Below are 14644 nucleotides of genomic sequence, written 5' to 3'. Positions count from 1 at the left end.
CGGTATAACCGAACCGAGAGCTCGTAACTGGTACGGTACTGGTATTGATTCTTACAGAAATATGGTATACCGTACCGTACCAAGTATTTAATATAATATTTATTTATTTTAAATATTTATTATATTATCAATCATAGCCGTTGATTTTCTTCAGTTTTAATTCACAACCATTAGATTACAAGTTTCCAAACCCTATTCCCTTATCCCTCAGTCCCTCTCTCTCGAACCCGAGCAAGGGTCTGAGGCTTTGAGCCTCTCAAAGTCTCAATCTCTTTGAAGATCAATCGAATCTTTCGAACCATTGCTGCTGGTGAGTACGACCTTCGATTGTTTTCAATTTTAGTGATTAGAAGCTTTGGATTGTTGAGTTGAGGTGTGATTAGAAGCTTTGGATTGTTGAAATTTACCAATTTATTCTGGGTTTTCATGGTTTTCCTTTTGTGCTTGGAGGAACAGGAGGATCGAGGACTAATTAAGTTTGAATCTGGTAGGTGCAGACTGCAAAGTTTGAATCTAGTAGGTGCAGACTCCATTTCTTTTCTTCTGTTTGGCTTAAAACTAATGAAAAACACAATTAGATCAATTTACAAGGAATATCATTATATGTTTTGAACTTGTTGCTATTTATGTTGTTTGATGGAGTTGGACGCCTAGTATTGCCACCAAGTTCACAATCTTCTTTTAACCCAGAAGCTCCAATGGTATTTGAAGGCCTTCACTTTTTAGAAATAGTACTGCAATTTCTGGGTTTCAATGAGCTGTGATTAGAATCTTACCACATAGATCTAATATTACCAGATGACAAATTAATGTAAGAGAAGGCCACCAAATTTATATTTATCTGTGGTTGCTTCTCTGTAATGCTAGTTTTTCCTTTTTTATTTGGTAATTTTATTTATACTTTGTACAATTTGAGCTTTTAAATTCATTGCGAGTAACTCTAAATGGAGAAAAACACAATAAAAGAAGAAGAAAAAAAGTTCCAATCATATAAACTTTAAACTTTAGACTTAATTAATTAAGGATTAAATACTTGTTACTCCTCGTATTTTGCCCTGAAAAACAGTTTAGTTCCTCGCCTTTTAAATTAAACTGGATAGTCCTTATTCTTTGCAAATCTCATACAACAGGTCCAAAATAATCCGAAATGACTATTATGCCCCTCATTTCCTATTTTTATTATTATTTTAATTTTTTTCTCTATTTTTTTAATTTTTCTCCCCATTTTTTTTTTTTTATATTTGCTCTCTCCCTCCTTCTCTCTCTCCCCTGACCTCTCGCTCCCTCTCTCTTCTTCCCTCTGCAACCACCGGAGAACACCTGCAACTTGATGGCCACCTCCCCATGATTCAACCCCTCCATCCCTAGCTCTAACGCCTTCATGGCCTCGCCGCGCAACTTGTCGCCGGTCTCTTTGACCCAGCCGAGCTCCTCCTCGACGACTTCGATGCCGGAGAGATCGTACTCGTTGTAGAGCGCCAAGATCGATCCGCCACCCCGAACGCTAAGACCCAGGAAGCTATGTCGGCTTCGGAGCCTAGAAAAGCTCAAGAACATTATCAGTAGAGCGCTGATAGGAGGTTTGGGATTTGGAATTTCAGAAGATTGAATGAGGATTGAGGTTTGGGATTTGGGATTTCAGAAGATTGAATGAGGAGCGAGGTTTGGGATTTGCTGATTTCGTATTTGAGATGAACTAGTTGGATGGTTTTCTGGGTTTTCGTCTTTTCGAATTGGGGAAGAAGTGAAGATAGAAGGTTTATGGTTTGCTGGGATTTCAGATGAATGAGATGATTGAATGAGGGTTTGCGGGGATTGGCCGATTTGGTATTTTAGATTAAATGAGGGTTCTCAATTTTTTTGGATTATTGAATGGGGGAAGAACGAAGAAGGGAAGAAGTCGAAGAACAGAAGAACTGAAGAAGAACAAGATGGAGAGGCTAGGGTTTCGATTTTGGGTTTGGTGAGGTTGAAGCAGGCGTTCAGGGAGTGGGAGTGGGAGCGGGCGGCGTCGTGGTCGACGATGAGAGGGACGACGAAGAACTGGTGGGGGGAGTTGGTGAGCTTGATTTTGCAGAAGCAGGGAGAGGAGGTTTTGAGTTTTTCAAATTTGGGGATTTGGAGAGAGAGAGAGAGAGAGATCGCTGGCCACGAGGCTCGGGCCAGGGGAGGGCGATGGTGACGGTGGCGGGTCGATGGTGAGGAGGCCGTAGGTGGAGGAGGTGAGGGAGATAATGTGGGATCAGCCACTGCTAGCGCTGCTGGTGCTGAAGAGAGAGGGAGCGAGAGGTCAGGGGAGAGAGAAAATATAAAAAAAAAAAAAGGAGAAAAATTAAAAAAATAGAGAAAAAAATTAAAATAATAATAAAAATAGGAAATGAGGGGCATAATAGTCATTTTGGATTATTTTGGACCTGTTGTGTGAGATTTGCAAAGAATAAGGACTATCCAGTTTAATTTAAAAGGCGAGGGACTAAACTGTTTTTCAGGGAAAAGTACGAGGAGTAATAAGTATTTAATCCATTAATTAACCTCACATTCAACTTCCAATTGATTCCTTGGATACTGCTCTGTACATTCTCTTTTGTTCCTTTTCTCAAATCTCTACATCCTTTCTTTGTCTTGATAAATTCTATTTCTTATCAATAAAAAATGTGTCCATTTTATCTAATATGTGTAATTACTTATTATTTTCAACAAAACTGAATTTGCAGAAACTGAGTATGAAGTGTGAATTTGCAGAAACTGAATTTGAGGGAGCACAGCAAGGCAGCAAGCAAATATGAAATGATGATGAGATGAACTTTGAGTCCTTGAACACTTTGTTTTCAACTATTGCACTTAGTTATTGTATCATTTGATATTTTGATTCATTTGTGTGAAGTGTGAACTGTGAACTATGAATTATTGACTTAAAATTTGTATGAACTATGGAGTGATGAAAGGGATGAACTGAAGTGATGAACTCAAGTAGTGAAGTTGATGTATAAGAGTTTTTAGCTTATTTTTCATTTCCAGGTTGTTCATTTGCAGGTTGGGCCTTTAAATCACTACAAAAAAGAATTCGATTAGCTTCACCAATTTGCGTCGGCGTGAAATTGCCGTCGCTAAAGCCTACTCTTTCGCGACGGCAAAACTTGACCGTCGCAATTGTGTAAAAGTTATGCAACCGTATTAATTGCCGTCGCCACTTGTGGTCGCCAGCAACTATGGTTTACGTCGGCAAGAATTTGCCGTCGCAAGATAATAGCATTTAACGACTGCAAAAACTTGCCGTCGCATTAAAAGAGAATATGTGAACGATTTTATCCTAATTCTCCGCCCTCTTTAGTCTTTCTGTTGTTTGACCCCATAACTCTATCTCGATTCGACACCCCGATGAATACCCAGATCTCCTCCTCTCTCCATCACCTCCTTGAGCTATTGTCCTCTCTAGATCTGCCAATTTCGCAGCAGAATACAACCGCCGACTAAATGCGCTGATTTAGGTCAACTCCGTCGAGTTTACTGGGAGATCTACCAACCAATTGCTCCTCTCAATGTCCAAAACCTAATCTAATACATTCACCTCCCCACCTGCAGCCCCAAAACGGCTGCAACGATCCCGAGTTCACTATCTCTTCAAGGTATCATCCTCATGCTTTACCTCTAATATATGGCATTCTTTTTACAGTTTGCGCTAACAAATTGCTAGGATCTGTAGCTCAAAATAGATATCGCTGCTCTTCATCAACTGGATTTTACTATTTATACCTCCTGATTTGTTTGGGTCACTATGAAGATCGACGCGGTGACGACGGATCAAAGGGGCGGGAAGGCTGGAATCGCTGACCGGACCGGGCAGGACAACGGAAGACATGCCAAGTACAAGTGCCCTCACTGCAAGATAACGGCGCCGGACGTCAAGTCGATGCAGATTCAACAGGACTCAAAACATCCTAAGATTCAAAGATGTCCAACTGAGAAGAATTGGCCCAAAATGGTACCCCGGGTTTCGCCGACATGGCTTGATAATGGGGTGTTTTGTAACAGACGTTAAGCCTGCATCTGGGGATTCTCCTTTACAGGTAGTTTGATTTCGAGATCTCTATTTTTACTTCATTCTTGATAATTAACATTACTCTTCTGAGTTGGATTCCTTATTAGTGTATAGCCTTTAGATTTTATGTTTATGGATGCATATAACATCAACTTTGATGCAATCAGAAGCCGATGATGGGTATATGTGGAGTATGGACTGTATGATGATGATGATGATGGTACGTGCTGGTCTATTAAACTCTTCCCTTCTCCTTTTTGGTATTTCTGATCAATTTATATCTCTACACTTACTCACAGATAAAACAATGTTGTGCTACTTTTTCTCTTAATAGCCTTCAACTAAGAACTCTTACACTTTCAGTAGGTTCGTTACTATATATAAATTTGTTTGGCATTCCCATGTAGACCAAGACAAGGTAGAAGGTTCTAAGTTATTTTTGCAAAGGTTAATGTGTCAATAACTATATCAGCACTCCTAGTTTTCCATCACTTATGCAAAGGTTAATGTGTCAATAGCTATATCAGCCTCTTGCCCTGCTCATCAGTTTATTCTAAGCGTTTCTCTTAGTTTATTAGGTTCAATTTAGGGATTAGTTTAGTGTCTAATTCGGTTTAATTCAATTCTTAAGGTTCAATTGGGCTTCTGTTCAGTTCAAATCGTTTGAGATTTCTGGTGTTGCTGCTAGGTAACTTCTTGATTGTTAGTTTTATTTTTTTTGTTTTTTATTTTTTTCATTTTGCTCAGTTCATATTGCTTAGTAACTAAGTTGTTATTTGGGTGTTGCTGCTAGGTAGCTTCTTGATTGTTAGTTTTATTATTTATTATTTTTATTTTTTTAATTTTGCTCAGTTCATATTGCCCAGTAACTAAGTTGTTATTTGGGTGTTGGCTATTGCTTAACCAGGTTATCAATATTCTGCAATGCTTAATAGAATAAAGCAACCACCATTGGATTGACATTTTGATATCAACAATGTGAAGAGGGTATGGTTTGTCTTTGTCTTTTATCATTTTACTCACATGTTCAATTTTCTTCTGAATTCATATGATCTTTTCTCGTGCCATGATTGTTTATTAGATTGTGTTGGAAGCAGATGGTTATCAGCCTTATCTCATATCTCCTGAAAAAGAAAGAGTGAAAATTGTGTGAAACTTTATTTTACAGATCAAGTTTTATCGATTTGTTACTATCAAATGTGGATATGTTATCATTTCTTTGTAGCTCTGTGCTCTATCATTGGTACATGTTAGGGTGCTTTATTATATTTCTCGCTATATTTTGACTTTGATGCTTTAATATGTATCTGCATGATCTCTCTTCTTTGATATGTATTGCTCTATGTCTCTTTCTATTTCGCTGAGTCCAAGAACTCTTTGTAAGAGTTATATAAATATATATATATATATATATATATATATACATGTATATATATATATATATGTATATATATATATATATATTTTTTTCATAATCAGAATATATCATTGTAAGAATTCACTGATTTTTATGGTATCTAGTATCTATACTCTCTCTTTGTCTTTCTGTTGTTGAGTGAGTGATAAAGTCTCATACTTTCCTTTGTTTGCTCTATATGTGATTTTCTCTTCAATGATTGCGCGTGTCCCATCCTCTTCTCTATTTGTGATTTTTTCTTCAGTCTCATACCTAAGAGCTCTTATATATGTATATACATTAGTAAAATAGAGGTCAAGCTATGGAATGACAAGCGTGAAAGAGAAAGAGTGAAAATTGAATGTCCTCTTAATACAGTTACTGATCTGAAAATCAAGAATGCTACATTTTCTTCCTTTTTTTTTTTTTTTGCCTTTTTGAGCTATGAGCAATGCACATTTGTTACAGACTTTGCAAGTGTTTTTTGTGTTTTAAGATAGTGAGTATATGAGTGCTAACTTTGCCTAATGTATTGATACAACCATTTCATTGTCCCTGAGTTGGTTCCTGACGTCAAATTCTCATATGCTTTTCACAAGGCTCTCGAGGAATACAAGGAGGCTAAAGTAGTGTGTGTTAATGATTATTTTTTATTCATTGTTCTACATGTGGTCAAACGAAATTATATATTGGTTAATGTCTGATGGGCAACCTTGGGTTTTGCTTTATAATATATGCCATGTGTGGTGAATATCTGAAAGGCAGTCCTACTTATCAATTTGAATTTCAATTATACATCTTTTCAGAACTACCTGTAAATTTTTCAATCTTTTGCAGCTTGGAGTGGATACAGTCCTAGTCCTTGTTGGTCCACTGTCCTACTTGTTGTTGTCCAAACCAGCAAAAGGTGTTGAAAAGACATTTTCGCTAAAGGAAAGTACCTCTTTGCTGGATTGGTTGATGGAAGGAACATTTGGGTTAATGATCTCTCTGCTTCTCTAAGTACATTGCAGGCTCTTGAAGGCATTGTTGGCAAACGTATTCAAATTTTCTGCAGTTTTTGGTAAATGATGACAAGAAAGTGCATTTCATTAATTATTTATCTGTTCCTTGCAGACCACCTTGTCATCTCTACCTCCTGCTCTCATCTTCACACTGCTGTTGATCTTTTTAATGAGACTAAGCTGGACAATGAAATCAAATCGTGGCTCGCCTTTGCTGCCCAGGAAATTGCTGAAGTTAATGCTTTGGCAAAGGCATCGGCTGGTCACAAGGATGAGGTATAGCCTTTTATTCTTTCACTACAACTGATGTAGATTTGTTTTGTAAAGCACAAATCATGTCTTGGTTTTATACTTGATTAAAATTGCTAGTATTGATTTAGTTTTCCATTACATGCGTGTGATGACCTGGATTTTCGTATGTTATTATGAAGTGGAATAGCTATTTTTGCATCACTTATGCCCATGTAGACCAAGACAAGGTAGAAGGTTCTAAGTTATTTTTGCAAAGGTTAATGTGTCAATAACTATATCAGCACTCCTAGTTTTCCATCACTTATGTTGTTGATAAAAACATTCATGCTGTAGGAGAAGATTTAGTGTAATTATGTTCATCTATCAATTGTTAATGGTGCTTTAATTTTCTATCAATAAAAGAATAAATTAAGACAAATTGACATTTGAGATGGCATTAAAATTTCGTGGAGGCCCTCAATAGTGTTTGCTCAATCACTTGGTATTTTGTCTTCCGATACTTTTTGGAGTGGCTAAAATGGCTGGATAACCAGATTCATGCCTATTTTGCCATTGGTATCTCTATATGCATCAGAATTCATCTATTGTGAGAGTTTAGTTGATATCTACTCTTTCTGCAGGTATCTCTATATGCATCAGATTCATGTCCAGGTTTAAAGCATCCATTCTGTTTCACAGCATCTTCAAGTTCTTGGGAGGTCCCGGCAAGGCTTATCTTGAAGTATAGGAAAAAAAAAACTACCTTGTATTATCTTGTAAACTCATGTATAAGAGTTTCATTTCCTTTGTGACATTCATGAGAAAAATTAACATGCAACATTCCCTTTTCAATATGCTTAATTCCATTTTGTACAACCATTATCCACCCAAAAAAAAAAAAAAATCCAGCATGCATATTTTGCATGCCAGATTTTTTTTTTATTCATAAATGAACTTTTGCGATGGCAAAATTGCTGTCGCAAAGCTTTGGTAGTGGTCGGTGGCGTCGCCATGGATATTTGCTACGGCATTTTTTAGTAGCAAAATTCTTGCGATGGCAAGGTTTGCCGTCGCTATTAGGCTTGCGACGGCGCAATTGCCGTTGCAAATACCAATGGCGACGCCCTCAACAACATCGGCGCAATTGCCGTCGCCTAGCTGTCGCCATTGGTCTTTTGCGACGGCAATTTCACTTTCCGCGACGGCACAACGCCGTGGCAATTTGAATTCTTTTTTGTAGTGAATTGATGTGAGGATTGCAGTTTTTCATTTGCTGACAGGTTTGGGCTTTTAAAATTTTAGTTGGGCCTTAGCTGAAATCTGGCCCAATCTTAAACTCGGTACGAGGCCCAACCAACCGAAACCAACTGAGATCTCAGTATACCGAGAAGTTGGTATACCGACTTCTATGGCCGGTAATGGTAGGCTATTTTGTGTACCAACTTAGTTTGGTACGGTACGTGGTATTGGGCTTCAAGGTCCGGTACCGTACCGAACCCACCCCTACTAAAGACACACATTAGATGTTGGAGATTTTTAACCAAGTCCTCACAAAAAGCATAAAGTATTCAAACTTCTGACATTTTAAAGGTTTATATGACGTTACAGGGTCATTATAAGCACCCACGAATGAAAGAATTAATTGATCTAGAAAAGCAATAATTTTTTTTTAAATTTTTTTTCAAAAGTTCATGTGCTAAATTTGAAGCAAGAGTTAAAACACAATTTTCTGTTTTTTTTTTATTATATTTTTTTTAATATTTTTTACTTTCACTGTCCAGGAATAGTTAGGGAAAAGAATAGATAGATTCATTTAACCTTCTTCAGTACTATATATGCGTCTTCTCAAGAACTGCTGTAAAATGGAATGAATGTTCTAGCATAAAGAAGATGATGGAAAACTTGCCATCCGAAGACGACACTGGTGTCTCTAAGGCTAAGACTAGCTATTTAGCTAACAGATCGATTGCAGCTCACAATAGAGCTGCCATGGAGGACTCATCAAGCAGCAATTTGGGGAAGAGATTAGATGAGCTCGTCGACTTGTTTGCTAAGAAAGTTGTGATAAAGTAATCTGGGGTTCACATCCAAAACCAATTGGCAATGGATGGAGTGGCCCAAATCCTTATAAACTCATAGGCAAGGTCCCATTTTTCCCATGTGGGATGTATATATTCTCAACACGCCCCCGCACGTGTGGCGAATTTTCAAGCCATACACGTGGACAACTTTGGGTGACGTGGAGCCTGTGTGGCCGTGAGGCATGCACACGTGGGTAACCCGCTCTGATACCATGATAAAGTAATCTGGGGTTCACATCCAAAACCAATTGGCAATGGATGAAGTGGCCCAAACCCTTATAAACCCATAGGCAATGTCCCATTTTTCACATGTGGGATGTATATATTCTCAACACGCCTCCGCACGTGTGGCGAATTTTCAAGCCATACACGTGGACAACTTTTGGGTGACGTGGAGCCCGTGTGGCCGTTAGGCATGCACACGTGGGTAACCCGCTCTGATACCATGATAAAGTAATCTGAGGTTCACATCCAAAACCAATTGGCAATGGATGTAGTGGCTCAAACCCTTATAAACCCATAGGCAATGTCCCATTTTTCCCATGTGGGATGTATATATTCTCAACACGCCCCCACACGTGTGGCGAATTTTCAAGCCATACACGTGGACAACTTTTGGGTGACGTGGAGCCCGTGTGGCCGTTAGGCATGCACACTGATTACACGCATTTTTATGCGTATAATTATATCTAAAACACTAGAAATAAGCTAATCCTCAAGTCAATTATTATGTAATTAATCCACTTTTATTTATTTTGTAGGAAATAAGCGGAGTCACGGAAATCGAGAGAAAATTGTAGGGGTGGGCAGAAACTGAACCGGAGGTCCAAAACCGGCCGAACCGGCCCGGAAAACCGGCTCGGGGACCGAACCGGATGAAATAAGGGGGAAAAAATGACTTGACCGAACCGGACCGGATTTCTCCGGTTCGGGACCGGGTTCATTGAGTAAACTGGCCGAAACAAACCGAACCGGTCCGGATAATTAATATTATAACTTTTATTTAAATTATATTAGTTTTTATTTAAATTAATAATATTTTTAATGGTTGTCTAATTCTTATTGGCTGAAATCAGGTTACACATAGAACATGTTACACCTGATCCCTCTCCTTAGAAGAAAACCCTACATTCTCATTCCTCCTCTCGTCTCTTTCGGCCTCTCATATCTCTCTCTCTCTCTTTTTTTTTTTTTTTTTTTCTGAAATGTCTCATCTCTCTCTTCTGGGCTTTGGAGTTTAAGGAACAAACACCACAACCAGTTCACCGCCACCATACCACCACCACCACACCAGCTTTCGAACCCCTCTTATCTTGTAGAAAAGCCAAAGGCCTTAACCACAAAGCTAAAGGGAAAGCCTCTCATCTCTCTCGACAACCACTCTCACACAGCCGCCGACCAACGCCGCCTACCAACACCTTCGATATGCACAAAGTCGAGCCCGACTTTCAGCCTACCAGCGCCGCCTACCAACGCCTTCGATCCGCAGTTCCGCACAATGCCGAGCCCGACCTTCAGCCTTCGATCTGCAATTCTACACAGCGCCGCCTACCAACGCCTTCGATCCGCAGTTCCGCACAATGCCGAGCCCGACCTTCAGCCTTCGATCTGCAATTCTACACACCGCCGCCTACCAACGACGATGAGCGACGACGCCGACTTGAACCGAAACCGAACCGGGCCGACTTGAAATTCGGGTCACCCGAATTTTTCGGGTCACCGGAATTTTTCGGGTCAGCCCATTAACAATCAGTTTTCGGTCCTAAAAGTCTGCCCACCGAATAATACGGGTCGGATGCGGTTTTGACCCAAAACCGATCCGACCCGACCCGCGCCCACCCCTAGAAAATTGTGCGAAATTAGAACAAATTGGAGTTTCCGACAAAAGGACGAAATAGTCAATGCGGGTCAACCGTGGTCAACACCATTAAAGAGGCGGAATCCAATTGCCTCTGATAGTATATGCGGAAGTGCATTGAGAAGCGAAAAGAAATGAGGAGAGAAATAATAATAATGATCTGAATTAATTAAGTTAATTAATCAATTGATTAGTTACTTAATTAATCAAGTTATGTGGTAGTCAGTCATTCATGCGCGTTCTCTTTTACTTGATGAGGAGTCTACTATAGATCAATCTACAAAGACTATGCAGAATGGAATGCCTACTGTTATCAATTCTAGTGTCATTTCTGGTATGCCTACTTTCAATCACTACAACACACCGATCGCTTCAAGTGCTGCTATCAATGTGCCTAATGCTACCTCGAGTTGTCAAGACATGATTCCGCTTTCTACCAATTTTGGTGACTCTCAGACAATGCCTAATTCTGGATACATGTTGAATAACAATGTTGGCAATGGAAGCTACTTTTCTGCACCTACACTTTCTTATGGCTATGCACCTCAAACTGATGGTTTCATGCTCCAAAATGGCACCTTTGTAACTCAAAATGGAGGATTCATGGCTCAGAATGGTGGTCACACTCATGCTTCTCAACCCAACTACTCTCAGCAAAGTTTCTCTCAGAATAATGTGTCACAGCAGCTTTCACAACAACATGGCTCTTTTTCTCAAGCTTCAAACAACAACTCTAAGATTGGTCCAACAGCTATGGTTGCTCATAATAGCATCAATAACTTTGAGGTTACATTATTACACTCGAGCTCATCTCATCTTGGTTCTGTTGCACCAATTGATGTTCAAAGATTTCCAACATCCAAAATGGAAATTAAACTAGAAAGCTCTGGGGAGTCTTTCACAATTGGAGATGAAAGTGGAAAGGATCCTGTGCATGATGTTGGTAGCCAAATTGCCATCGTCCCTTCGAAAGATGATATCCTTTATGCACAAGAAGACTCAGATCATAAGGACCCTATGGGGTTGTCTCGAGATGGTCATGAGCCTAGTCAGTCCACCGTGCTAGAGCACAAGAGATTGTGTATGGAGGACTAATGGTACTTATCTTTCCAGGCCGCCCCAATGGCTCCGCTAGTTCTCAAGCTTGGGCAAATATGAGCTTCCAAGTTTTGGGATCTTGCCTCATGGACTTGGTTAGAAAGGTAAGCAATATATGATCCAGTCATAAGCATAATATAATCTTTCTAAACCAGAAATGTTAGAAAAATTAGCTTCTTCAAATGTATAGCCCCTTTAGGATGAAATGTGTTCCTACACATAATATATAACTTCTCTTAATCCTACTTAGAAACTAATCCATATTTGATTCTATTATTCTTGCTGTTATTATGTTGCATTGCCCAACACATAACATGTTTATTTTCCTTCATGGAGGGAGTTATTAGCGAAGAGAAAGTAGATTCATTCAACATGCCTATATATTCCACGACTCCTCAAGAACTTGAAGATGCTGTGAAACAGAATGGAGGCTTTAGCGTAGAGATAATGACAAACTTACCTCATCCCTTGGTAGATGACACTCTTTCAGTACCGCAACTACTTGCCTCTCACCTGAGAACTGGCGTGGAGGGGATGGTCAAGAAGCAATTTGGAGAAGAAATATTAGATGAGCTCTTCGACTTGTATCGGGAAAAATGTGAGCATGATGTGCTCAACTTTCTTGCTGTGCTTGGACACAACTTTATTGTTGTTCTTAGACGTAAGGCAGATTGATTTGAATATGCTTGTAGTTAGAAATTTCCGTGATCTTATCTAAATCAATGACGTGCAGGCTTGAATGGAGAGAGTAATTATGAACAGAAAAGACAAACAATTTGTATTTCATAGCATCAACACCATTGACGTTTTCTGTTGTCTTCCACTTCTCTTAATTAACGTTTTGTCTTTAGATTACTGGATTATGGCATTAAGTAGCTGTAGCAGAATAATAACAATGGTTGTCCGCAATATAAAATGCCATACAATCCCGAAACACATAGAAAGAAGGGAAACATATAAAAAAATTTCAAGATAATACAATATACTGCAAATAGTAGTTGACATGCTTCCGGCATATCCAATGCCATTCACCAGAACCGTTTCTGGTAATTTTAAAGTCCATACAAAAGCCAGAGTAAAATTGTAAGCCTGATGCTTAATTTAAAGCCTTAAAAATATAGGCATGTGTCTCACATACTAAAACATTGCTAAGGATATTATCGTTGAGTTCTTTTCTTAATTAATTTGCTTTGTCTTTTTTATTTGGTGCTCATTTGCTTTGTCTTTTTGTTAGTGTCAAGTAGTGGACTAGTAGTAGATATAAATTATGACGACCCCTACAATACAGTATGCAATACACAGAGAAACAGAGAGAAACAAAGAGATGGCAGCAGAGAATACCAGTAAAGTCTTTGAAGCACATCCTATGAAAGGTGGAGATGGCCCCAATAGCTATACAAAAAACTCCATTCTGCAGGTTTCTCCTTTAGTATACTATGCTTTAGTTTAGTTATTTCCCTCAGTTAATTACCTAGTAGTTTACGATTGATACTTCTGTAGAGAAAAAGCAGATTAAAAGCTCTGTTATCCTCTCAGCTAAAAGTAACATGCACAAACTTAAAGAGAGAAGAAGTAACCCGCACATTCTCTCCTTTTGCAGAGAGCTTCTGTTGATGCTGCCAAAGAACTTCTGAACAAGGCAATTGCAGAAAAGCTGGACATCGAAAGTTTCTTACCTTCCAAGTCTTTTCGCATTGCAGATCTGGGTTGCTCTACTGGACCAAATACTTTTATGGCAGTTGGAAACATACTTGAAGCTGTGGAGTCCAAGTATCGAAGCCAAGGGCTGAATTCTCAGATTCCCGACTTTCAAGTGTTCTTTAATGATCATGCCTCAAATGACTTTAACATGCTCTTCCAGTCCCTCCCTCAGAACAGGCAATACCATGCAGCCGGTGTACCAGGTTCTTTCTACAAACAGGTGTTACCTAATGCTTCCATTAACTTTGCTTACTCTTCTACTGCCATTCAATGGCTCTCTAGAGTACCAACAGCAGTAGCAGATAGTAATAGTCCTGCGTGGAACAAAGGACGCATTCATTACTCAAATGCCACAGATGAAGTAAAAAGGGCTTATGAAACTCAATATAGTGATGACATGGAGAGCTTCCTGCAAGCCAGGGCACAAGAGATTGTGTACGGAGGATTAATTGTACTTACATTTCCAGGCCGCCACAGTGACACCCCTCATTCTGATGCTCTGCCAAACATGGTCTTACAGCTTTTAGGAGCCTCCCTCATGGACTTGGTTAGAAAGGTAAAGTTATTCATACATAGTAAACATGGAAATTGTGTAACCTTACATAGCCAAAAAATGCAAATAGATAGAGAGTTATATATGTAAAACTTTATCAAATTTGGCTCTACTTCTTGTTGCTTCTATGTTGGAATTGAACAAGACATCCTTATTCCTTCTGTGTATGCAGGGAGTAGTTAGCGAAGAGAAGGTAGATTCATTTAACATACCTGTGTATTCAATGTCAACCAAAGAACTAGCAGCTGCTGTAGAAAGAAATGGATGTTTTAGCATAGAGATGGTGGCAGACTTGCTTGTTCCCCGGGTAGATGACACTAGCTCAATGCCACAACTAATTGCCTCTCACATTAGAGCTGGCATGGAGGGGATATTGAAGCAGCAATTTGGAGAGGAACTTTTAGATGAGCTCTTCAATTTGTATCGGGAAAAATGTGAAGAGCATATCTCCACCACAAACACAGGGAAGCCAGTTAACTTCCTTGTGGTGCTTAGACGCAAGGAAGATTGATTTGAACACGATGTTCTAGTACTTGTGATTTGTGAAGCATGAACATCCTTGAGCTTCATTGTTATGTTCTATTTATAATGTGCTGTAGTGACAAGTAAAATTGCTGCAGTATAAACTTGCAATCCACCTTTCACGAGAGGTGCAAACGCATTTTTCTTTTTTGTGCTTTAAG

General features: G+C 39.2%; 1 protein-coding gene across 1 annotated transcript; it reads left to right on the top strand.

Annotated features, from left to right (window-relative positions):
* The first annotated feature begins 12959 nt into the window (after positions 1–12959).
* Positions 12960–14643, top strand: LOC133743552 (loganic acid O-methyltransferase-like). Its single transcript, XM_062171527.1, has 3 exons — positions 12960–13124; positions 13308–13964; positions 14134–14643. The coding sequence occupies exons 1-3, from the start codon at positions 12975–12977 to the stop codon at positions 14470–14472; spliced, it is 1146 nt and encodes a 381-aa protein (XP_062027511.1). The 5' UTR covers positions 12960–12974; the 3' UTR covers positions 14473–14643.
* The last annotated feature ends 1 nt before the right edge of the window (position 14644 follows it).

The sequence above is a fragment of the Rosa rugosa genome, chromosome 4 (assembly GCF_958449725.1).
Source record: "Rosa rugosa chromosome 4, drRosRugo1.1, whole genome shotgun sequence".
Classification (NCBI taxonomy): Eukaryota; Viridiplantae; Streptophyta; class Magnoliopsida; order Rosales; family Rosaceae; genus Rosa; species Rosa rugosa.
The sequence above is the reverse complement of the archived record's forward strand: the minus strand, read 5'-3'. Positions and strand labels throughout refer to the sequence as shown.